Source organism: Panthera tigris, chromosome C2 (genome assembly GCF_018350195.1).
Source record: "Panthera tigris isolate Pti1 chromosome C2, P.tigris_Pti1_mat1.1, whole genome shotgun sequence".
Taxonomy (NCBI): domain Eukaryota; kingdom Metazoa; phylum Chordata; class Mammalia; order Carnivora; family Felidae; genus Panthera; species Panthera tigris.
The window spans coordinates 108,484,995-108,510,628 of record NC_056668.1 but is presented as its reverse complement, the minus strand read 5'-3'; the positions used below and the strand labels follow the sequence as shown (position 1 = coordinate 108,510,628).

Genomic DNA, 25,634 nt, shown 5'->3' with positions numbered 1-25,634 from the left:
AATCATTCCTGTAAAACTCTAGTCAAAATCTGGGTTGATGGTACTTCCATGAAGATCCTCACCTAAAACAACTACAGAATTATTATAATGAAGCAAATTACAAGTGTGCAAATATTTTATTATATGTGAAATCATAGCATCTAGTACCTTGTCCCCTTGCTATATTGTGAGCTTCCTAGGAGGGAGCAGGATCAAGTCTTCCCCATGCTCCTAGCATCTTTTCAAAGGAGATACTCAGTAAATCTATATCAATGGCAAGGAGGAAGAAATCAAATATATCTTCTGCTTATCTGAGTGATCACTTTCCTTTGTATTAAATTGGAAGTAACACATCTCAGAAAGTTTGTTGTAAATCTCTTAAGTATATTTAGTAGAGAAAAACTACATTTTTTAATAGTGTTCATAAAGCCTTACGGATTAAGAACACTTTCTGACATTCAAGTAACCTAAATTCCTTCTTCCTAATGTAACTGAGGTTCAGTCTATTTTCCCTTGTCTTCCAGGGGGCCATAATAACTGCTCATCTTTATGCTTAGAATCACAGGATACTAATTTTTAAGAGATCTTAAGGAATGCCTTGACTTTGGGCCTGAATCATTCAAACGAAGTCTGATGAAAGTCTTTTTGCTAAGAGTAATAACTGTGCTAAATATAACCATCACAAACTCCCTTGGCAATCCATTCTTCCAACAACTGGACTTATCCATCTCTCTATAGAACAATATTTAGATAAGTTTTTCATCATTTATTTAAGTCATCCATTCATTCAACTGACATTTATTGATCATTGATATTTTCAGACCATTTGTAAATAAATTCTGGTTTTCTTTCTAATCCATGAAATAGTTGTTAAGTTTCTATATGTAAATATATTATTATGGCGATCCTGATATAAAAGGTTAATTACTTGGTTACTTGGTTACATGGTCTTTTGCATAGATTTATACATAAATTTCAAAATTATAAACATCATGTTTCTATTTCATTAACTGCCTAGGCCTATCAAAATTATGTTAAAAAGAATGGTGAAGAAAAACTACTTCCTGGACTTGACCTAAATCACAAACAACTATTCTTCTTGAACTTTGCCCAGGTAGTGTATCTTTTTTGATTGATAGATATGAAAATCATTTTGAGTTATAATTTCATAGTAAGTTAGATATTGCATGCTGAGTTTTCTTGTTTTAATCAGTTATGGCAGAGCATTTGACTTGACTGACTTTCATTGTTTATAACAGACTATCATATCATATTAATGGTAATTATGTTTCTGGTTGCCTATCACTGAACAATTATTTGAAGAGTAAATGGTTGGGGAATGCAGAATTCCAATTTAATTTTTGCAATAGGAAGTTGGCCTGCTCAAACAAATAATCTTTGACTGAACCTAAGCACACTACTTTCCTTTTCCTATCCCTATCCCTAGGTGTGGTGTGGGACCTATAGGCCAGAGTATGCTGTCAACTCCATTAAAACAGATGTTCACAGCCCAGGGAATTTCAGGTACGTGGGTTTGAACAGCAGTCAGGTGCTCCAATATTGACTCCATTACTTCTAAATTTGGAAATTTTTTTTTTCTAACTGTGACTATAAAATTTTGAAATACAGTTGTTGTTGTTTTTTTCTTTTGAGGGTCATGGAACAAACGATCACCAGAACAAAACAGGATAAATGTCATGTTTACATGAGCATAGCCTTGACTGCTGTTATCCTCAGAATATACATGACCAATGCTCAGTGCTTGATGGATTCCAACAAAGATGCTGCCTGAGAATAGTAGCTCTGTTTAAAGCTAGCATAGACATTTTTAAGAGGCTATGAAAAGTTTAAGCGTAACACCAATGAGTAGCCATTCCAAAGAAAGATTTGCATTCAACATAAAGAGAAATGTTCTTTAATTAGAGGTTGATTAGAATTAGAGGCTTAATTAGATGTAATCAGTGGCTGTCCAACATAAAGTTAGCCCCAGAGCTCCAGGAGAGGATACCTTGAAGCGGAAGTCAGAGAACAGCTCATTAAGGATGCTGGAGAAAAATGCGCTGTAGAGTGGAGGGTTGAGTTAGAAGAAATCTAAAGTCCTTCCGAGACCAGAAAATCTCAGAGAAATCACAACAGTGAAAGAGAATCACTCGAACCAGTGTTTCAGTGTTAAATCCTGGATCCCTGTGTATCTAGTTTAGCACTAAATTATTAATGCTCCCCCTTCCAACATACTATACCACTTCATCGCTGCTAAATGATAAACAACACTTCTCAAGCAGGAACTCTGAAAAACAAATTAAAATTTTGTAGAGTGGTTAGAAAAAGTTTGAGAAAAAGAGAGAATTAAGGGGCTGAGTTTTAAAAGCCCTTCCTAAAATAGCCATAAGTATACTGCCCGGATCATTCACTCCTGGGGAAAAACTACATTCAGTTATGAAACAATAAAATAGCACATTTACAAATTAAAGAATTTACTCAGCTTGTTCTAGTATCATCATTGTAATCACCATCATTTAGTATTTGCCTTAACAGTTGTTTCAAAATTCATTCATTCAGCAACTGTTTATTGTATGCCCAATATGTTTATAATCCAAGGTAAATTCAGTCTTGGTAGAATATTCAAATTAACTTCTTTTTTAGGTAATGAGCAGCAAAAGTCACTAGGTTAATTCCCATTATGGTTTACCCAAGTAACTGTTTCGTTTCTAGAATTTGCTTTTTCCTTACTGAAGTCTTCAGAAGTGAAGGTACAGGAATCTAATTCTGAAGACAACGAATGCAATTCATACGCTCACATTAACCATGATAACAATCTAATTGGTCAAAGTTCTTCCCTCCATATCCCGATGAACTAAAGCATATGTCCGTAGAAACCTAAGTGAATTTAAGTAGTATTATTGTAGTACGTGATACACCTGGCATCCTCAGAGAATGAGGCTTGCAAATTGAAAGCTTTTGATAGCTACAATTTGTCCCTTGAGTGTTAATGTTTTCATCTTAACCACTGGATGAAAATTTCTCTGTTTAAAATATTTTCTACCCTGTTGCCTTATTAACACAGTATCCTCAACAAAACCTAGCCTTTGTTTTTAAATGACACAGACTATTGTTATGACTACTAGTTGGCATTTTAGTGCTTATTAGTCTCCTGAAATCCTCAAAAGCTAGTGTGGGGAGCAACTTATTCCTACAATACGGAGCCACTGATGGGGATACAGTAGTGCTTTTTTTGACTTTTAATTTTGGCTTTTTATTAGGGTTTTTCTGTTTGTTTCTTTCCTAGTTCTCTTTTCTGTTACTACATTGCCTGCCTTTTGCCATCTCATTCCTTTATTCTGATTAGGTCAGAAAGCATATCTTTATACTTGTATGGTAAAAAAAAAAAAAATGCAAGCTTTGAAGTAAGAAACACTTGAGTTCCACCCATGATTCTGCCATTTGCAAGCTGTTACTTAATCAGTTTCTTAATATATAAAATGAGGATTAAGTTCTCATAAGAGCCATTGAAGATTAATGTTAATATAGAAGTGTCTGTTACATATATGTGTGTGAAAATTAGTACTAGAATTATTTTTAGACACGAAAGGTATAAACAGAATAAGAATTTCCATGAGTAATTTGAAACAGTTTTTATTAACTAAAGTCAAGGGCTCTTTGTTGCTCATTTCTTATGTCTGTATAGTTCAGAATGTCAGTAACTGATCACCGGTTAAATGATATGTAGGTAAATATGTAACTGTTCTACCTTCAATTTTAAACTGAAAGGATTTTATTATAAATATGTAAAATTTTCTCTCTATAAAAGTACATACTATTTTATTATAAAATATGTAAAATTATTTGTAACTTTCATTTTCTCTATCCTGGTGCAAAAGATGCCTCCTTGACTATTTTTCATTTATAGCAAGAAAAGTATGTGTTGTTTTTTTTAAAAGGGTAAATGGAATGCCAACCCTTTGTCAAGGAAACTATTATTTTCTCTGGAGGTAAAGGGATTTCCTTGGCAAAAGGTTGAGGTTACATTTAGTTTTGGAAACAAGCTGCTTCCTGGCTCTACAAAGTAAAACATATTTTTTAAAGAGCCTTAAAAACTAATAGAAATTGAATTGCTAGTGAAAAATTGTGCATAGTGGGCTGTGTAGAAACATTTCTGAAATAGAGGGAGATTTTGTAAGCTTACGCTTAAATATTCAGAGTATTAACAACAAAAGACAAAATATACTTGATATAAAGCTGAATCTATAAAACAATTTGTTAGGTCTGAGCTGTAATTGTCTTATTCTTCCTAACCAAAGTCTTATGTACTTTACATAAACTTCTAAAAACTTTAGTATTTAAAACAAAAACATTTCCCCATGAGGTTCTAGAAATTGAACTCAAAATTTAAATGACTTCTTTGGAAATTCAGTTTTTCTTAGCCATCTGCAGTCACTCAGAATGGTTGTTATGCTAATATTTACTATATAAAATACACATGTGTTTCTAAAGTTATTCAGATGTAATACTTCTAAACAATATAAAAGGGTCTGATACTTTTTTTAAAGGAAGTCCAAAGGGACAAAGTGATACCAATGTATATGCTACTTAAATAGCAAAAGTGCTAATTTAGATGCTTAAGTTGCTAGGGTCCCCTTTGTGGCTCAGTCAGTTAAGCATCCGACTTTGGCTCAGGTCATGATCTTGCAGTCTGTGAGTTTGAGCCCTGCATCGGGCTCTGTGCTGACAGCTCAGAGCCTTGAACCTGCTTCAGATTCTGTGTCTCCCTCTCCTCCTGCCACTCCCCTGCTCATGCTCTGTCTCTCTGTCTCTCTCTGAAAAACAAACACTTAAGAAAAAATTTTAAAATAGATGCTTAAATTGGTGGATAATTGTCTTCCAGTCAGAATATAAGGGCACTTTATAGAACTAACACTACTAATAAAGCAAGAAATTTTCCCCACAGATTAATTTCTAGCACTTTTTGTAAGAGAGTCTTTCTAGTGTTTTATGTAGACATTTCCAAGTAATATGGTGATTTTATTCCCTATTATTCTATGATATAGTATGCATATGCTAAATCGTCTTTGAAATACTAATGTTTCCTCCATTTACCTTAAATATTAGCATTGGTTTTGATATTTTGTAAGTGTTAGTTTGGATTTTGGTGAACCTTGTAGAATTCCTGTTAGCACTTGTTAATCTTCAGACTGGATCTGGGAATCTATTCTGGCATTTATTTCTTTGTCAATCCATAGTGGAGCATAAGCTGATCAAGGTGACCTTACTTTAACAAAATCATCAACAACAGTTAATGATAAAGATTGGATAGTTTACTTATGAATGAAGCTAGTTAACCTGGTAACCAAGTCATTCATTTAAAAGAAGGAACAAAGGGTTGTCAGAAGACCAATTAATTGCAAAAAGCTCATTCAGTAATTCAAAAATCCAGTTAAGTGCAGGCAGAGGTAGTCTTCTTGATCACCTGATGTTCAACTCTCTATATCTTAAATGTTTTTAAAAGAAGTGATTATTTGCCAAGGCAATAAACAACAATAGTACAATAAAATATTTTATATAATAAAATAAAACTTTCAAGTAAATCACTTTAAGAAATAATTAATAAAAGCCATTTATCTTTGTTATTATAAACACATATGCCACACAGTTTTCATGTAGCATGAAATTCAGGTAAGTATTTTATGTAATATTAATGAAATATGACCCCACTCTTAAGAGAAAGGATTCATTTGATTAATAATGTATCCACTTTTTGAAATAGATTATTTATGTCCTCCATCCAAAGATTTAATGTAAACAATAAGACATTAATTAGAGTGCTAGGAAGGTAAGTGAAGACCTGGTACGTTGTTGACCTAATTATTCAGAATCAAATTGTCTAAGCGAAGCCTTTGGATGGAAAGAGAAGAGCTGGAATTGAAATGAAGAGCTAAGTGTGCCTAAGGTTGAGTGTTGCCACATTGCTAACTCCCATTGGTGCTTTGTGAAGACTTCCCTTTTTTGAGGTGTGTGTGTGTGTGTGTGTGTGTGTTTAATTTCCTTAATATTTTTATGACAAATGTAGAATTAAGTCATGGGTTTGGACATTTTACTGAAGTACTTGTCCCCATATGATTATATCTAAGACACAATCCTTTTATTAAAAAAGTTTACTAAAATGAAAACAAAAAAGAGCACCTCTTCCATTCAGTGACTCTCAGATGATTTCCTTGCCCATCAGGGAGCTTCCTCCCCAGTTTGAGGAACAATCGGGCCACCATGATGACTGTCATTCAGCCAGCATATAGGGCTTCCTAAAGTGGAAACGGGATTGAATTAAATGAATCAAAGCATCTTTCTGTCTCAGAGTCCATGAGCCCAGAAACTTAAAAGACTAAAGACCAATACAAATTCCTGATGTGTAAAATCCTTTTATTCTTTGGAGCACCTGGCTGGCTCAGTCGGTAGAACATGTGACTCTTGATCATGGGGTCATGAGTTCGAGCCCCACATTGGGAATAGAGATTACTAAAAATAAAATAAAATCTTTTTATTCCTGCATATAATCACTTTTGACCAAGTATCAAGTGAATTTGTTCTTAAACTTTTAGATGTAAGAAGTGACACATTTATTACTATTATTATTATTATTATTATTATTACTATAATAGCAAATTAACTCAATCGCAAGCTCCCACCCTAAGCAAGGAAGTAAGAAGTTTAATTTCAGTAGTTTTCAGTGTACTCCTTTTTAAGATTGTTCAGGAACCCGAAGACCTAGAAATTAGGGAATTAGCCTCCATCTCCAGCCTGCTGTGGTCACTGCTGATATCCCTGCAGTTCAAGGGCTCCCTCTGAAGTCAGGTGGCTCCATTTCCTTCAGGTGGTCATGGGCAAGGGCCCATTACACCCCATCCTATCAGAGGTTCTCTCAGGACCCTGCTCATAGTGAGAGTCATGTCTGTGCCATTCACACAAAGGAGAGGGCACATTACTGGGCCCCTTCTCAGCACTGGGAAGCCAGTCTTTTCCATATCAAATGGACTAATAGATGTAAATGCCCCAGCTCTGGCCCCCACCCCATTTCAATCACCACCCGCCCTCCCCCAAATACCAGGAAGATTCCTATTAATCTTTAGGGCTTTTCTAGGAGTACTAAAAATACACACATAACCAAAAAGATTTACATTCTCCCTGAAGGGATAAAGGAGTTGTGATGTTGGGGATGAGAGATAGTTGATGTGGTAATAGTTGACACATTAGGGAGTCAGATTTTCAGAAATTCAGTTATCTTTCCTGGAATGGGAATAAGGAAAGCAAATGCTTGCTTTCTCTCTAGTTGGTTGTAGCAAATAAACAACAAAAATGCCAAGCAGGACATTTTCTTTATAATGCCCTATTCCTCGTATACATGTAATCACCGTGACCAGCCAACAGACTCATTTATTCGGTATGTATGTCCTGAGTCCTACAATATACAAAGCACTGTGCTAGGCTTGGGGGGAGGGCAGCAGGGAGCAAGAGATACACAGTATTTTGCCCTCACATTACAGTGTAGGGTTATGTCAGGAAGTAAAGAAGAAGAACAAATCACTGTGAATCGAGAGGGCTACTGCAGGTGGAAGGAACTAATCTGGACATTATTTGAAGAAAGCCTCTGAGGAGGGGTGTTTAAGTGGAGGCATGAAGGCTGAGAAGGAGTGAGTCATGTAGTCACTGGGGAGTAAACTTTCCAGGGACTATGGTCAGTGGGAGCAGAAAGCTCTGAAGAGGGAAAGAAATTGGCTGGTTTGATGAATGGAAAGTAGGTCGGTGTAGTTTGAGAGAAATGGGATGAAGAACGAACGTACTATGAGGAAGCCGGGAAGGTCAGCTGGAGCCCTCAAAACACTGGAAGCCACAGAAAGGAAGTTGACTTTCATTCAAGCCCCTGGAAGATTTTAAATAAGGGAATTAGGGGATTTGATTTAGAGAATGGGTTAGAAGAGATAAGAGTGCAAAGATTTACACTTAGCACATCTGCCATGTAAGGAAATCTCAGTAATTAGAACATACTCTCCTGTCACTTGCTTGAGGTCTTCCCATCACCCTAGTCTGTTTGCCTCCCTGCCCTTCCTCCCAATCCAAGGTGGGTGTGGTGGGGTGGTCCCAGTGGGAAGAGAAGGGAAGGAGCTGGTTTGGGGTTGACGTGAAAACATCACCTCTGCATCACTGTACTGACCTATCTGTCTCCTCAAATGTTGCTTGGTGCCGAAAGTGGGTTGGACAGTGTTGTTTTTGCCCATTGGGGTCAGAGATAAGAAGAAATTGACTTTCTGCCAGCCTTTTCCAGTTACTCAGGCTGAATCCAGTTTCTGATATCTATGGAGTTCTTTTGGAAAGAAAGAAAATAATTCTCTTCCTTATTAAATCAACAAATATCTATTTAGTCTGTTATACTTGTTATTGTGTGAGCCCTTCCAAAAGATAATGAACACTCATGATTTTATTTTTGACCAAACTCTTATTATAATAACTGCAATTCCAAATATGTATTATTCATTTATTTTACAACGTGTATATCTTACTTACTTTACTGACAACCTTAAGATGCAGGTACTATTATTATATGCATTTATAGAAAAGGAAAGTGAAGCACAGAGAAGCGAAATAGATTCAACTTATAACCAGGATTCAAGCCATGCCATCTTCAAATCTGTGCTCTTAATTCCTGTGCTTTGTTACCTGCTCACTTAAAAATTCTATTAACAAATAACAAGTTTATTCTACCTGTTTCTTTTTTATGATAATTATTATTCTCTTAAACTGTAAATTTCAAATTCCCTCAATAGGCCTACACCTATAGAAATTCTGTAGAGCTTCTCCTATATGGTATGGGCATAAGTATCAAATGCTGATGGTGACTTTGTTTTGTTTCACAGAATTATTGGGACTTTGCAGAACTCCCCTGAGTTTTCAGAGGCCTATCATTGCCGCAAGAACTCATACATGAATCCAGAAAAGAAATGCCGAGTTTGGTGATCTTCAGAAAAAGCGACGTAGCCTTTGGTTAGCCTTGCCAACACCATGAAAATGGGAAACTCTGTCCATGAGAAAATGGGCCACCGAAGTCACTGTAATTACATGGGGGTAGTTAACAGAGATGAGAGAGCATCATTTAGAAATGAAGTTAGGTTATTCTGGAAAAGGTATGGAGAGGAGGGGTGGGGTCTGGTGTCTATCAAATCAATCACTTCTCACTGTGTAAATAACACTTTATGTCTAAAGATACTACCATTCATTTCTGTTTCTCATACGATCTGCCAGTTTGATGTCACCTCTTGAAAACAGTGTTAACCACTTGATGTAGACTGGGATTTCTAATCAAAGGGAGAAAGAAGAGATTGGAGAATACAGTTGGCTCCAAAAGCACAGCAGTGGCATGAGAGTTAAAACACACATTGCCTAATTACTTATTTTTATTTTTATTTGTAACATTTATGCTCCTGCAAAAATCTTCCAAAGAATTCTTATACATGTTGGGGCCGTGGGACTTAATGTAATTTTAAACCAGTTTTGCCAATCATCAGTTATTCATCCTGAAATCATTGTATTTTAAGCTACTCTTAGGGCGAAAATGAATGTCTGAAACTATTTTTCATTATACCTGCTTTCACTGATATTGAAATTCTCAAGGCTCCCTGCAATTTTCTAAGCAATTTCTTGTTCTCTCTCCCTCTCAAAACTTGATCTTTTTAAGAGATTTGTAGTAATGTATAAATAATAATTTTTATATTTAATTATTACATTTATGACTAAGTAATTATTATTATAGGTAATCACTGAATATCGAAGTTTCAGACAGATAGTTCCGAACCAAGATCTGTAAAGTGATGTACAGATGAAGATTTGAGATTTTTACACTTATAAATCATATTGATAAAAAACTTTAAGCACAAACTAGGTGAAAAATGGCCATTGGACAGTTGTCTAAAGATACATAAGACCTGTGGTTTACAATCAGGATTTTCAGAATAAAATCTGTCCCTGAGGTGGCTCTGATAAAAGGGCATCTATATAGCTCTGCATCTCTTTATCTTTTCAGGTTTGTTGTTTGATGGAAATATTTTGATAATAAATTGAAATTGTGAGCCCATTACTCACTAAGCCTATTGTGCTAGCTGTCTAGCTTTGGAAAGTGCATTTCTGAATATAAATGAGAGGCTTCCCCACCTCAGACAGACCTGCTTCTAAAATCCTAACTCACATAAGAGTTCTGGGAGGGGACTGTTGCGTCCCTGATAGGAACTCATCTCTTGAGGCTTTCATGTTCTCTTTCCCTGTCCTTTTGGCTAGTTTGGTTCATTTCATTACTTGATTAAGCACACTTCCAACATCCTTATTTTTCCTAACAAAACGAAAATGAGGGAATTTCTGTTCAAAATATGAGTGTTGGTTTTCTTGCTTCTTGAAAGATGCCCATTGGCCTTTTTTTAAAGAAAAAAAAGTTATTGAAATATAACACACAACAGTTTCATAAAACGTTAAGTGTACCCAGCTCAGTGAACTTTCTCCTACCATAGACAGCCCTGTAACCAGCACCTTTAAGAAACAGAATATTACTAGTGCCTTAGAAGCCCCTTCTTCCAACCACCACTTTGCTCCTCCAAGGACAGCTACTGTCCTGACTTTTAATATCATACATTAGTTTTAATTAATTAGTATGTGTTCTTTTGCATCTGGCTTCTTTCACTCAGCATTACATTTGAGATTCATCCATATTGTTGCATTTGACTGTGGATCTTTCATTCTCATTGCTCAATAATATTCTATTGTGTGATTATACTACAGTTCACCCATTCCATTGTTGATAGGCACTTGAGAAGTTTCCAGTTTGGGGTTGTTACAATGGTGCCATCTTTTTTAACTTGAGATTTTAATGGGCTCATTTCCACAAATATTTCCTAAAGTTATTATAAATATTGAAAATACAGTTTTATACTAGCCATGGATATCCTTATCTTTTCTTCTTGTATCACTACCACTGTTATCATGGGCAATTAAAAGTATACTTATGGGTATCTTTCTTTAAACTAAACTGAAAACACTTTTAAGTAATATTGGTAATTGGAGCAATAGGAGGTTCCAGTTCTGAAGAGAACAACTATCTTTGAATCACTTAGTATCTATCTTAGCCAAAAAGTAACTAGTACAAATTATAAAAAGACACTAGATTCCCCACTCTTTAAAATGTCAGACTCCCATCCCTATGGAAGGACTTGAGTGAAATTTTATGGGCGGATGGGGCAGGGGGGAACAACTCTCTAGTGTCTGGATGTCCTGTGTCTAGAAATACCAGATTTCCTGGGACTAAGGGATACACCAAAGTGAGAAGGCCAAAACTTTCCCCTCCCTCACACATGAGGATGTTCTTAATCTTGCATGGCACTGTTGTTGAGTTGTATGGATCTCTGTCAACCAATCCCAATCACTTGGAGTTGTTCCATCAGGTAAGCTCAAACGTAAATCCAATTTCACCATGGATGAATCCTGGTCAAGGAAAGAGTTTAGAAGCTGAGACATTAAGGGTCGGGAGGCAATGTAACTCAGGGATGAGGACAAAGAATTACTCAGCAGCCACCCTTGGTAAGGAGTCTGCCTTCATGCTTCAGTGTCCATGTGGATTCTGGCTCTAAGGTGGAAAGGATGCTATCCTGGGAGAAGAGTCTTCTAGTCCTATTCTTCCATAAATGACAAGGTGGCTTTGGACATTTGATCCATTCTCTTGGGTCTTTGCTTTTCCCCCCTGAAATAAAAGAAAATTAGATTCTACCAGTAGTTCTCAACAAGAGAAGGAGAATGTATCCAGTACTTCTTTGCTTGTAATTTATCCCCCCAGTTAAGAACCACTGGGTGAAATAATTTCAAAACTCTTGTGTAAATGCCTGAGTCCAAGTCAACAACGTTATAGTTCAAAGGACACAGACCAAAGTTTTATCTAGTTAGGGTCTACACTGCTTTTAGTAGTTTTCTTGAAAGCCTTTATTATTCCTGTTGTCACAGGTGGAGTTCTCAAAGTAGAAGATAACTGCTAGTTTGGAAATGAGACTCCATCCCGGAAAAGATGGAAAATCAGAAGGTTTTATGGGTTCCAGTGTCAAAAATACAAAATAAAAACAAACATTTTTCATAGTATTGCTCTTACTCTTAGTCCAGTCTTCCCTAACGCCCACGTAAGCCCCCACAGCGTTTATGTCTTGAAAAATGTTAAAGCCAATGTTAGAGCTTTTATCTCTGTAATCTTATACTTCCTGCCAGCTTCAAAATGGATCTTTTAACAATGAATGATATAAACTATTTCACCAATATCTTCTTATTTATATCACCCCATTCTTCCAAAGATACTATCATTTTCTGATCTGATTTCTTTCCACATATTCAGTGCAAAGGTTTCCAGATGGCATAGGAATTGACTTAGGCAGAAACCAAAAGTGTCTTTGTGCACCATCCCTGGATTGAAGGATTTGACTTTTGGTTAATCAGGTGAAGAGAGGAGCCACATGGGACGAGTGTCAATACACATGGCACATGTGCATTGCATTCTATTCTTTTCTTTAACAGTGTTGTCTTAATTTTAACTCCTTTGTATTTGGAATTTCCTCTAAAACAGTGAGAAATACTACTGTTATTTTCAACTTTATAGCCAAACTACTGTGCTTCTGTTTTGTTGTTTGACAAAGCAGAACCTCTAGGTTGTGCAAGAGAAGCCTGACAGACAAATGAGCACTGACTTTTGCCAGAAATAATGATGGGCTCTCGGCTTGAACAGCGTAGGAAGACTGGAAGTCTAGCAATTGTGACTAAGTTTTATATTTCTGAATTTCCTTTCCACCCAGAAACTAACAACAATTTTTTCAGGTATCAGGCATGTTAACATCTGATTCTACTCCTATAAATGCACTTGGTGTCATCTCTGATCTGGTCATTTCCAATTATAATGCATCCTAAAAGTCCACTCTGTATGCAGGAAGACAAAAATGGGGTCAAGTACAATATCTGGATTGTCAATTACCTTGGTGTAAGTCTTCCAACATGCATGCTATCAATGCTCTATGTCTCCTGAAATATGGCATCAAAGATGCAATGCTAAGGTGTTCATGGCAGCTTTACCTTTAGAATCAAAGCAATAGGGAGAAAAAAAGAAATAGCAGAAAATGTTTAGATTTGTTCAAAGAAAATCAGAAGAGGATGGAATTAAGTATGTATCATGATTTCAATTATGTTAAAATATCGTTGCATAGAAAAGGAGTTGGAAGAATGTATGCCCCAAATTAAGAGGGAATATCTCTGAGTGGTAGTATTACAGGTGATTCTTACTTCCTTTTGCCCTCTGCATTTTAAATGTCTCTAAAAGGTGACAACATTACACTTTAAAGCCATCTAAAAAATGTTATTTGGAAGAGAGGGGGAAGTAAGTAAGGGAGAAAAGATGGAAGGAAGAGGAATGAGGAGAAAATTGATCCCCCAAAAGAAACCTAATAACCCCTATGAATTTAAGCTGTGTTCATTTACTTAAGAAGCTATTCAGTTTAGTAGCTCATACCACTTAGACCCAAGGAATCCAGTGAAATGGATTTTGGTCAGGAGCCCCCTTCTCCCACCACGGGCCAGATCTGCTTCCCTAGGTGGTTTTGACACACACTGCTTCACACAGAGCAGGGGAATTTAAAGGACCTTCCACTGACTGTGTTCAAGGTGATTCAGTGAGAACAGCGCATGTGTTTGAGAGGTTTTTTTGTTCTTTTTTCTCCCTAAAAATACTAAGGGTTGACTGATCTTGCCACTCTCTCCCACCTGGTCTCCGCTCATACAAAATCCTAACATTTGCCAAATCCTGGCCAAGGTTAAGGTTACAACATTTGACTGAAACAGTAGTTTGTAAATTATACAGTGATCAGACCTAAATACTCCACCAGGTAGGCACCATGGTGTACCTGGGGGCTCAGATACTAGAATTTAGCTGTAGAACAGGGAGGAGGCAAAAGGATACAATGAATCCAGGTAACTCCCTGCTCATACGTGTTTACTTATGACTTTGGTTGTAAATGTGAAGATCACACTCATGCTAGTTTAGCCAAAACTAGAGACTTTATTGATCCACAGTACCAAATGTGGGACATGAATGACTAGGCCTTCTTTCCATGTGTCTACCTCATTGTTGCAGACTGCCTTTCTCCAGAAGAAAGCGTGATGGTCAACTCTGCCCAGGCTCAAAGATCCTCTGCTTCCTTCCCAGGGGAAGGACAACATCTAACTACAGTCCACACTTAACATCTTAGAGAAAACCCAATGAAAATCCTAGAGAAAAAGCCTATTTTGGAAACATGTCTATCCCAGTGGATAGGGCATGGGGAAATGGTGTGGTTGTAGAAATTATCATCATTGATCCCCTAACCCTACCCTCAGAGAAGGATAGCTTTCCAAAAGAAAAAAAGGACCATTCCTAAGAGAGAAAGAAAAATAAACATGTCCAAAACACTAGTAATACAAGATGCTTCTTAAATGCTTTATAAAACATCTAGGTTTGTATTATATTATGCATATTAAATTTTGAATATGTTGACTTTAATTTTGTGTAATCAAAATGAAGACATGCATGCATATTAGTTAGATTTAATATTTAAGAAAAGTGAAAATAATAAAAGAGGGTGAGGAAGAGAAACAATACCTATTATTTATTGTGAGCCAGACATATAATATAGGCTGTTTGTATACAGTTTCCACTTAATATAACTAACCTGTGAGGTCATGTTCTAGTCCTGTTTTATAGATGGTGAATTTGAGTTTCACAAAGGTTAACTAATTTGCCCAAATTCACACATGTAGTAAATGATAAGGCCAAGGTATGCTGAAGTCCAAAATCTACATAAATTTACTATCAAAACTCTCTACATCACTGTAAAATTCATTTTAATCTATCAAGATAAACTCATTTGTAGCTAATAATTCCCAAAATACTCCTTTAAGGAAAATTAATGAAAATAATATCTTTTCCAATTACTTTTATGACTTTATATAAGCCATTGTGATTTTTAAGAGAACATTAAGTATTTTGAACTCATGTCCGTAGACACTTATAGAACATCTGCTATGCTGAAGGTACTGTATTAGAAGCAACAATCAAAGGAGCTAGAAAAGAAAAATGAGACAAAGTAACAGTCTTTGGCTGACACTACACTTGTCCACTACATCCATTCGCTTATTCATTGATGAAACATCAGGCACCTTTTATGTGTGATGCACTGTATCACACATAAAAAGGCCTATTAGAAGACAGTCTTTTACTGGGCCCACTAGAAGATAAAAATAAATGAAGACAGCTGGCCTTTTAATATAGTAAAGACATCAAAATGCACACAAATAAATGCAGCTGAATGTGTGATGTGCCAAGAGATACGAGAAAGCAAAATTTGAGAACTCAGAAAACTTTTCCCTCCCAGGATGCCAGGCATTCTGGAAGAACCAACACTGAAGTTGCACTTGATCGTATGGTTAGGATCTTGACAATTGCAGAAGGAGGCAAGGAAATATATTGGAGAAGGTTAAAATTAGTCAACAAAAGAGTAAGAAGTCCACAGTTACTCTATGTAGCAATGGAAGACACAGCAAAGGGGAGTCTGCACTCTAAAACTGACACAGTCCTTCATTATTCACTGTTGGCTTTTTGACATGTTTCGTAAACATTTTTTGGAAGAAAACCTTCCCTTATTTGTCCAGATATCTGATGCTATCCTCGAAGTTTGTTCATCATCATTCCACATAGAAAAAGGTCCTGTTTATTTCTTGCATTTGCTAGAAGTTGTATGATGAGGATGTTACTCATCCTAGATCTCCTGGGAATTTTGAATTCTGCTCTTATTCCAGTCCTGTTGCTAAATCACTACTCTTAACAAATGACTATTTCTTTGCATTTCCATTGTCTGAGAATTAAAATCAGAGTTAAGATCAAAGCGTTTTCAAAACCAGAAGGCAGGCAGATGGAATATTTTGCAAACCAAACTCCTTGGAGATGACGAAAGATATCATCGTGCAGAGGAACTAGGGCACAGTGTTATGGAAAAAATCTGAATCGAGAGAGAGCCAGATAGACCCAGGGATACACAGGGTCAAAGCAAAGACCAGCCAAATGGCTACATGGGAAGCATTTGGCTCCTCTAAGCCTCAATTTCCTCCTCTTCAAAATGGTCATAATCACAAGCACCTCTCAGGGAAGGATACTGTACCAGTCGCCAGCAAATTGTATTTTCAACGGAGTTGATATTTAAATACTTTGATGCTCACCTCTGACTTTTCCTTGACACTAATTAAGCCTGTGGGTCTTTAAAAACATGAGGACTTTTGGCTAAAAGACTAGAATTTTGTTTTTTCTTTTTACCGTGTTGTCTTTCATGTTGCTCTAGGTGAATCGTTTACTTGATCCCTTTTTAAATCACTTTCTGCACTATACATTCTTGAAACAGAAAAGGCACAAAACCTGCGATCCTTTAAGTAGCAGAGGATTTCTTCAAAAGTAAAGAGCAAAAGCAAGAACACTCTAAACAAAATTGAAGATTTGAATGAGACCATAATTTGTGGGGAAACAATTTAGGCAAGTTATCTTCACTTTGCTTAGAAAATGGCATCAACCCAGACACCTTGGGGAAGCTATTTAACTCCTTTGAAACATAGTTTGCTCAGAAGTAAGTATAAAAATATAAATTTTTATGTATGTCCACATACTAATTCCCAGAACCTGTGAATATATTAGGGTTTTGGGCAAAGGGGAATTAAAAGTTGCAAGAGGAATTAAGGTTGCTGCTGACCTGACCTTCAGAAGGTGAAATTATCCTGGGTTATCCAGGCAGGCTCAACATAACCACAAAGGTTCTTAAAAATGAAAACGGGGACAGCAGAGAGTGAAACCGTATGAGAGTTCCATGTGAGAGTCAGCTGTGGCTGACTTTGAGGGCAGAGGAGGAGGGTAACAAACCAAGGGATGCAGCTGGCTTCTAGAAGCTGGGAAAACCAAAGGAGGACAGATTCTCCCCTAGAGCTTCCAGAAGGAACACAGTCCTGCTGATACCTTTTTTTTTTTTTTTTTTTTTTTTTTTTTTTTTGGCCCAAGGCGACCTCTATCAGATTTCTGACCTACCAAATTGTAAAATAATAGATTCATGCTCTTTTAAACCACTAAGTTTGTGGTAATTTGCTAAGGCAGCTATAGAATATACATGATATTAATAGTCATTGCACAATACTTCAGAATTATTTAAACGTTTTGAAAATTATGCTAAGCTCAGATATTATCTTCTGATGGCAAAATATATGCAACTGTTTTAATATCAAAGAATATTTACTCTTCTTCACTTACCTGTTATTAGGTAGTGAAGTATATGGTATGACATCAATTTGAGATAACTAGATATGAATTTTCATCATTCTCAACTAATACAAAGTTGTAACTGACTCACTCACACGAAGACTAAAACATTGGTCTTTATAAAATAAACATAATTCATCTTAGCCAAGGTTAGGTATGTGACACTTAACAAGCCTTACCGATCACCCACCTTTCATCTCAGCATGCAAACTAATTAACCAGCAACAGGGCCTTCCCTGTCTAAGCACTAATATGTCAGGAAAATATTTATGGCTTTATCCACTAAAGTAGCTAAAATATAAATTGTTTAAGCAAAGCTTTGAGAAAATAGAAACCCAGGACCATGGAAATACTAATCATAAAGCAGCCTTGAGATTTTACTGCACTTGGCATATTGCATTTTACTGAAAAGTTATTTATAGGTATTATTTTTACCTTAGGGCAAGCTAATAAATTGCTGTGTTCTCAGGAACTTCTGCACTTCAGCCTCAAGAGTATGTCATAAAAAAGACATATTGCCCTGCAACATTAGAAATAAAGAGGAGATAGTCACACTGGCAAGTGCATGCTGTCCTTGGTGCAACACCAAGAATATTCCTGATTTTTCAATATATAACACCTGTAAGCTCCATACGTACATCGCTCAGGACTTCTTCAACTCTTACTGAGCTCTATAGATGGAAAAATGAGTGAACAAAGCCCAGCCTGTGATATGCTGGAGCCAGCTATTGACAGCTGATGAGAGCTGATTTTTAAATTTTTATGAGTTTTGTGAGCTAGTTGATGTCATTTTGGAAGCTTGAGATCAACCAACACTACGCATCAGGGTTGGCTGGTTGGCTGATGGCTTGGTTGATTGCTTTTTCCCAGAGAGCCAACTGTTCAACATTTACCAGCACACCACTGGCATAAGCAAGGGCAACTCGCAACCTAATAAGTGAAACCAGGGTGGCATCAAAAGTGACACAATCTAGGGGGCTTCTTGTATGTCTTAGATATAACTGATTTGTGTATTTGTAACTTTTCCCACAGATGGCTATAATTTTCTTATTCTACAAACTCACAATTTTCCAATAGATGAATGTAAAGTGTCTTGAGAAAGGGATGCCTTTCTCCAATTCACACAATGGCAACACGTGAGTTAATGCCAATTCAAGGGAGTTAAGTCAGAATAATTATGATATGGGATTTAGTTATGGAAATGATAAGGGAGTTCAAATGAGAGGACTACATCCAGTTGCAATCATTTGCAAAGACTTTAGTAAGATGCATTATTAAGCTAGGTTTTAAATATGGACTGACTAGGTTTAAAGATTTTTAAAGGAAAAATAACAAGACAGGAATTTCAAGACAAGAGAACGACCTGAGTCAAAGTTGGTAGCTGGGACAGTTCTTCACAGAGCCAGTGGAGTTGTCTAAAATTAACCAGAAGCAAGTTCACTTCTCAAAGTAGTTTGGGGCCAAAATTATGGGAATCTAGAATTCCAATTCAAAAAGTTTAAATGCTCTAAGTGCCTTTGAAATTTAAAGCCTGATTTTTTGCCGAGAGAGGGGATTGTACTAACATGAAACCAGACAGCTAGTAAACAGCACAAGAATTCATGCCTGTTTTCTTCACTACTGTACCTTTTGGGCTGGGTACAGCATCTGGTACTTTGTAGCACTCCAATTCTTTTTCTGTTTGGAGACCATGAGCCGAGTTTATGTCATTGTATTTAATTCTACCACCAAACACACCTGTCAAAATATTTTCAATATATTCCAACTAAGATAGTCTCCAACCATTTTTTTTGAGTCATTTAATAAAGTGACTTTTATATCCTTTCCTCTGGTAAGACATTTTGCTAGATTAAAATTAACAGGTTAAAGTTCAGAGGCAAGACTAATGATAAGCAGACATAATTAGAATAGAAAATTGTGGCAAAAGGCTAGAACAAGGGAGACTTTTTTAGAAGTGTGGTTCTGATTCTGTTGTCGAGCCTTGAATCAGAAGCTGCAAATGGTACTCAGAAGGAGGTCAAGGCAACACAAAAGAAACAGTTGAATAGAAGAGGGGAAAGGATATTTTACGTAATTTCAGCCTCAGGATCACCTGTTCCCTGAATAGAATATGCAGGGTACCGGGGTGGCTCAGTCAGTTGAGTGTCCAACTCTTGATTTCAGCTCAGGTGATGGTCCCAAGATCATGGGATGGAGCCCCACATCAGGCTCCACGCTAAGTGTAAAGCCTACTTTAGATTCTGTCTCTCCCCTTACCCCTCTCCCCTACTCACATGCTCTCTCTCTCTAAAGTAAAAATGAAAAGTGATGATCACCAAATTCTACCCCTGAAATCATTATTACACTATATGGTAACTAACTTGGAATTAAAATTTAATAATAAAAAAGTATTTTAACAATAAAAGTTAAAAAAAAGAAAGTGTGCTATGTTGGAGCTGCTCCTTCCTATGGAAATCAGGGCAAATCAATGACAAAGTCCAAGGGCAGTGAGGCAGGAAGGCCTGGAGCTAGCTCTATTAGATAAGGCCACAAGCAGTAGATACAATAGATCAAGAACATTAAACTATTCATAAAGCAGGGAGAGATGGTAGAGAAAGCGTCACAATAAACGTCACCAAACAGTTTCACTTTGTCTTAACTGCAATTCATTATGTAGGAACAAATTCCCGACCTTCTCAACTTCCTCCCAGATATTTCTGAGAGTCCTTTGGGGACCACATACATGTTCCATGTCACACCAAGTTCAGTACTCTTGACCACTCAAGAATTCATTCCTCTTTGGCTCCAGTTTTCTGCAAAGATGTTCCTTATTAGTGCCAATTCCGAATGCGGTAGCTGTGCTCCAGCGCTCACAAAGGGCGCTACCGCTGCTAATCCCCACGAAAGGGAGAGCCACAGCCACCTATGCCCCGTGACACAGCTCTCAGAGTGCCAATGCCAGACACTGAGGACGCTGTCATCTGACCTGTGGGCTCTGTCTCTTATTACTGCCAAAGATTCCAGTGTAGAATCTTTCCATTGCATCAGCTACCATGTTATTGACACCTTGTGTTCCATATCCCACAAAGATTTTTATTTTTAAAGAGGGGATATATATATATATATATATATATATATATATATAACATGCTATGATTATCTAATATATAATAATATTCTAATATAATATGTAATATATAATATATATATCGCATGCTATAATTATAGAATATATGGTGCTATATAATATAGAATACGTGTGTGTGTGTGTGTGTGTGTGTGTGTGTGTATTGCTTTTATGTGCCTTGTTATTGCATACCTCTTGACCTAAGTTCAAATTAGTACTAGTGGCTGGGGCTCCTGGGTGGCTCAGTCAGTTAAGTGTCTGACTTCAGCTCAGGTGATGATCTCACATGATCTCACAGTTCGTGAGTTCAAGCCCCACACTGGGCTCTGTGTTGACAGTGTGGAGCCTGGAACCTGCTTCAGATTCTGTGTCTCCCTCTCTCTCTGCACCTCCCCCACTCGCTCTCTCTCTCACTCTCAAAAATAAATAAATGTTAAGATTTAAAAAAAAAAAAAAGACAAGTGGCCACATTCTCGGTGACAATGTACTGAGCTCAGAATCTCCTTTCTCCTAACCCAAACTTTTTAAAAAAAAATTCCAGTGTACTATACTATAACATACAGTGTTATATTAGTTTCTGGTGTACAATATAGTAATTCAACATTTCCATAATTATCACTTGTACTTTTCACAAATGTGATCCTCAATCCCCATCAACTATTTCACCCATCCCCGCCCCCCTCCCCTCTGATAACCAATTTGTTTTCTATAGTGAAGAGTCTGTTTCTTTTTTCTTTCTCTCTCTTTTTTCTTCCTTTGCTCGTTTGTTTTGTTTAGTTTTTGCTAAACCAAACTTAAATCTCAATTCTCACTTCCCTTAGGATAATTATCTTCCATTAGGTTCCTCAGTTCACTGTAAACAAATTCTTGTTGAGCATAACCCACCCCTAGACAGGGCTGATACTCAGCTGGTAGGCACCTATATGAGTGTGCCCTGTGTTCACAACTGGCACCCATTCTAATTGGTTGGTAGAAATTATTTTGGACTTCCTAAATCCTAGTGTAAATACAGTGCAGGCTCACAAAATGGCACTTTAAATATATTGCAGGAAAGTGCATTTTCCATGGATTAGTTCCTTAATAGAAAAATGTAAGATTGCTGTATGATAATAAATGTATTCATTATTATTTCAAGGGGAGGCAATGCTTTTCCTCTGCAAGGAGGTTTACTATCAACTAGTACAGGGTATGCCAAATAGATCCCTTCTGATACTGAAATGTAGCCTAATGTCCCAAAGTGGTTAGTCAGGTAAAAACAGCTGTGCCCCTGTGGCCACTGTCCTTTTTTTTCCTTTTTATAACAGAATTTCTTGAGTTTTGTGAGCACATGGCTACTCAGCTAGAAACTATATTTTCCAACCAGGGGTGGTTGGACACATAATTAAGTTTCAGCAAATAGAATGTGAACAGAAGCAGAGGGTACAACTTCTGGATCATATTATTTAAGGATATTACTTGCATTCCATAGTACATCCCGGAGCATACAAATGTGCTGAGGAGCTAGTTTCGATGTGGGGTGGTAAAGGTACAAGATAGATAGACTCTGGGTCCCTGGGAAAGCTCACTCTGGGCCTATTCTGAACTACTGAATGAGAAGGAAATAAACTTCTATCTTGTTTGAGTCTGAGTTTGTTTTATGAGGAGGACGGGAGACTGTTACAGCAGCTCAATCTGTGTGCTAACAAATACAAGGAGTCATTATAAAGTCATCGGTCTCTGGAAGGAAGAAACAAAAGTTTAAATATCATATATGAATGACCAGAGAAACTATATGATACAATCTCAGGATCACACAGCCAATGTGAGATTAATTACTATCGAGAAGAATAACTGTGGACTTAAACTTTAGATTGTATATGCTACAAACCATATGATAGTATGGAAGCCAATCCTATTCAGAATTTATATGACAAAAGGAAATTATAGTAAAATAATCCAATACAGCTGGACAGTTTCCCTAGGTGTTCTTTGACCCATGACTGTTATCTGGCTCCTTCTAGCATTTTTACGCACCATATTGGAATTCTTCACTTCCCACCAGATGGATTGGGGAGAACACAGAGATCTTGGAGAAATCACACAGAACACCCAGGCGTAAAAGTGAGAGCCACAATTTTCACTCACACTTTGTTGACCAGAACCAGTCACAAGACTGAGAAAGGAGTCTGAAAAAGACTCATTGTCATTCATGAGTCATGGCATTCACAGTCACTTCTGCAGCAGCCATTTTGACTGCTTTGGAAAGCAACAGCCCTAAATGTATCAGTTATGATCTGTTGTCCCCTGAAACTCCCAATCTTCCACAGTTCTGTGAAATATGCCATGAAGTATAAAGGACTCAGAATGGTCCCTATTCTACAATATTGGCCCTAATTTTATAAAAGGTAAGAGGTTAGGGGCACCTGGGTGGCTCATTTAAGCATCCAACTCTTAATTTGGCTCAGGTCATGATCTCATTGTCGTGAGATCGAGCCCAGCATCGGGCTCCACACTGGGCATGGAGCCTGCTTAAGATTCTCTCTCTCCCTCTCTCTCTCTCTGCCCCTTCCTAGCTTGTTCTCTCCCTCTCTCTCTTCTCTCTCTCTGTCCTCTCTCTCTCCAAAAAAAATGTTAAGAGGTTAAAATATATTTTCTCTTGCTCCCTTTCACCCATTTTGCCCATCCCTCCACCCCATTCCCCTCTGGAAACCACCAGTTCTCTACATCTATGAGTTTTGTTTATTTTGTATTTGTTTATTTTTATTTGTTATTGATTTATTATTTATTTTTATTTATTTATTTTTGTTATTTTTATTTATTTTATTTGTTTATTTTTTATTTGTTCCATATTTAAGTGAAATCACATGGTATTCGTCTTTCTCTGTAGAATATTATTTCCCTTGGCAGAATACCAACATTTTGTCTCAAATGGCAAGATTTCATTCTTTTTATGGCTGAATAGTATTCTGTTTTATACACATATACCACATCTTCTTTATCCACTCATCCGTTGATGGACATTTAGGTTGTTTCCATAGCTTGGCTATTGTAAATAAGACCTGCAATAAATATAGGGGTGCATATATATTTTTTTGAATTAATATTTCTTTCTTTCTTTCTTTCTTTCTTCCCTTCTTTCTTTTCTTTTTTTATAAATACACGGAGGTGGAATTGCTAGATCATATGCTAGTTCTCTTTTTAATTGTTTTGGTTTTGTTTTGTTTTGTTTTGTTTTTCTTTTTAATTGTTTTGAGGAACCCCCATACTGTTTTCCACAGGGCTGCAGCAATTTACATTCTCACCAACAATGCATGAGGGTTCCCTTTTCTCCACACATCAACACTTGTAATTTCTTGTGTTTTTTTTTTACAATAGCCATTCTAACAGGTGTGAGGTAATATCTCAATATGGTTTTGATTTGCATTTCCCTGATGATTAGTGATGTTGAGTGTCTTTTCATGTACTTATTGGCTATTTGTATGTCTTTTCTGAAAAAAATGTCCATTCAGATCCCGAGTTTTCTAAATATAAAATCATATCATCTGCAAATAGTGACTTTTATTTCCTCCTTTCCAATTTTGATGGCTTTTATTTCCTTTTCCTGCTTCATTTCTGTGGCTAGGACTTCCACACTGTGTCAAACAGAAGTGGAAAGAGTGAGCATTCTTGTCTTATTCCTGATCATAAAGGAAAAGCTTTCAGGTTTTCACTGTTGAGTATGATGTTAGTAGTGGGTTTATCACATATGGCCTTTGTAATATGTTGAGGTACTTTCTATCAACACCCACTTTGTTGTGAGTTTTTATCATAAATGAATGTTGAATCTTGTCAAGTAATTTCTCTACATCTGTTGAAATGATCATATGATTTTAATCCTTCATTTTGTTAATGTAGTTTATCACATTAATTGATCATAAATCCTGCTGGCCTCCAGACCAGGTGATCTGAAGGTGGCTCCTTGGACACAGTTGCAAAAATTCGGGTTCCTCTCCTTTCTGAGAAGTACTGACAAACTGCAGTGAGGCCAAGGGACAGCAAAGACGATGTCTCCTGGCCTATGTTTCTTAGGAATACCTCCAGAGCTCGATATGTGTGACAAACCTGATGTCTGCCTCTCAGGCTCAAGCTCCGGGACAAGTAAGTAGGCCTTTTTCACAGGAAAACTGAGGTGTGTTTCCATTTGCTGTCTACCCAGTGCTCTGGAGATGGTAGCCTGCCCAGAACTGTATCTCTGATTATTTCAGACACATGAGGCCCAGAAACACCATTCTACCAGCCACCAGAGTCAGGCACACAAGGGGCATCTTCCTGTGTAAGCTGCACACACCCACTGGCTTTGGTGAGACTGTGGGAATGGCCAGGGATGGGGCACTGGCCCATTAGCTTCCACTGGGCTGTGGGAGCCATGCAGGGACAAAACCAAGGCATTTTAAAAGCTTCCTAGACTTTGAATATTCTTACTTTTAGAAGCTCTACCCTACTTCATATCAAACATATTGAAATATACTTAGATTTCACATGAAATATAATTTATGTGAGTTTACATGAGTTTCATATTTTGGACCCAAAAACATTTTTCAAGCCTAAAATATTTTATTGACCTTAACGTTGTATTGATAGAGTATTGGTCTTCCAAAGAATCATTCTCCAAATTCTCACAAAAGAAATTTCAGTGTGGCTCTGTGAGTTCCATCGTACAAAGATCCTATGGAATGGAACATATATTAAAACACTCTATTGTTTAAATATAGTGACCATACATGTCACTACACTCACTTGGGAAACCAAAGAAGCTGGAATAGGATTGGTAGATAAGGGTAACCTAACATGATGAGGAGGCCAAGAGCTATTCAAGCAACGTGGGTCAGCAGACTTGATGGTTCTTTAGTGTTCTCAGAATGTGATTGTGGGAACAAGTTAGGCATATTTAAATGGGTCTAGAGATTTAGTTTTATGTGGAAACATTATTTACACTAGTTGAGGTACAAGTAAATGGGAATTCAATACCTTAAAAATTACATGGGTTGCCAAACTAATTGGTCTCTGATCCAAAGAAATTCAGTGGGTTGAACCCTTTCTACAAAAAGTTAGGGAGATCACTCAATCAGTATATCACACTGTCTTCCATTAGCTCCCTACAGAGAATTGTTGCTAAAGTATATGTATCTGCTCTATTACCCAGAAGGGCAATCC

At 37.0% G+C, this 25,634-nt stretch overlaps 1 protein-coding gene across 6 annotated transcripts in view; it reads left to right on the top strand.

The window, feature by feature from the left end:
• The window catches only part of MME (membrane metalloendopeptidase), a 109,382-nt gene extending 96,893 nt beyond the window's left edge, over positions 1-12,489 (top strand). For all 6 annotated transcript variants that reach the window (XM_007086282.3, XM_015539321.2, XM_042999229.1 and 3 more), the window contains exons 21-23: positions 998-1,093; positions 1,427-1,503; positions 8,880-12,489. In XM_007086282.3, the coding sequence (XP_007086344.2) occupies positions 998-1,093; positions 1,427-1,503; positions 8,880-8,979 (273 nt within the window). In that variant the 3' untranslated portion in view covers positions 8,980-12,489. The remainder of the gene's footprint in view (positions 1-997; positions 1,094-1,426; positions 1,504-8,879) is intronic.
• Positions 12,490-25,634: the final 13,145 nt, after the last annotated feature.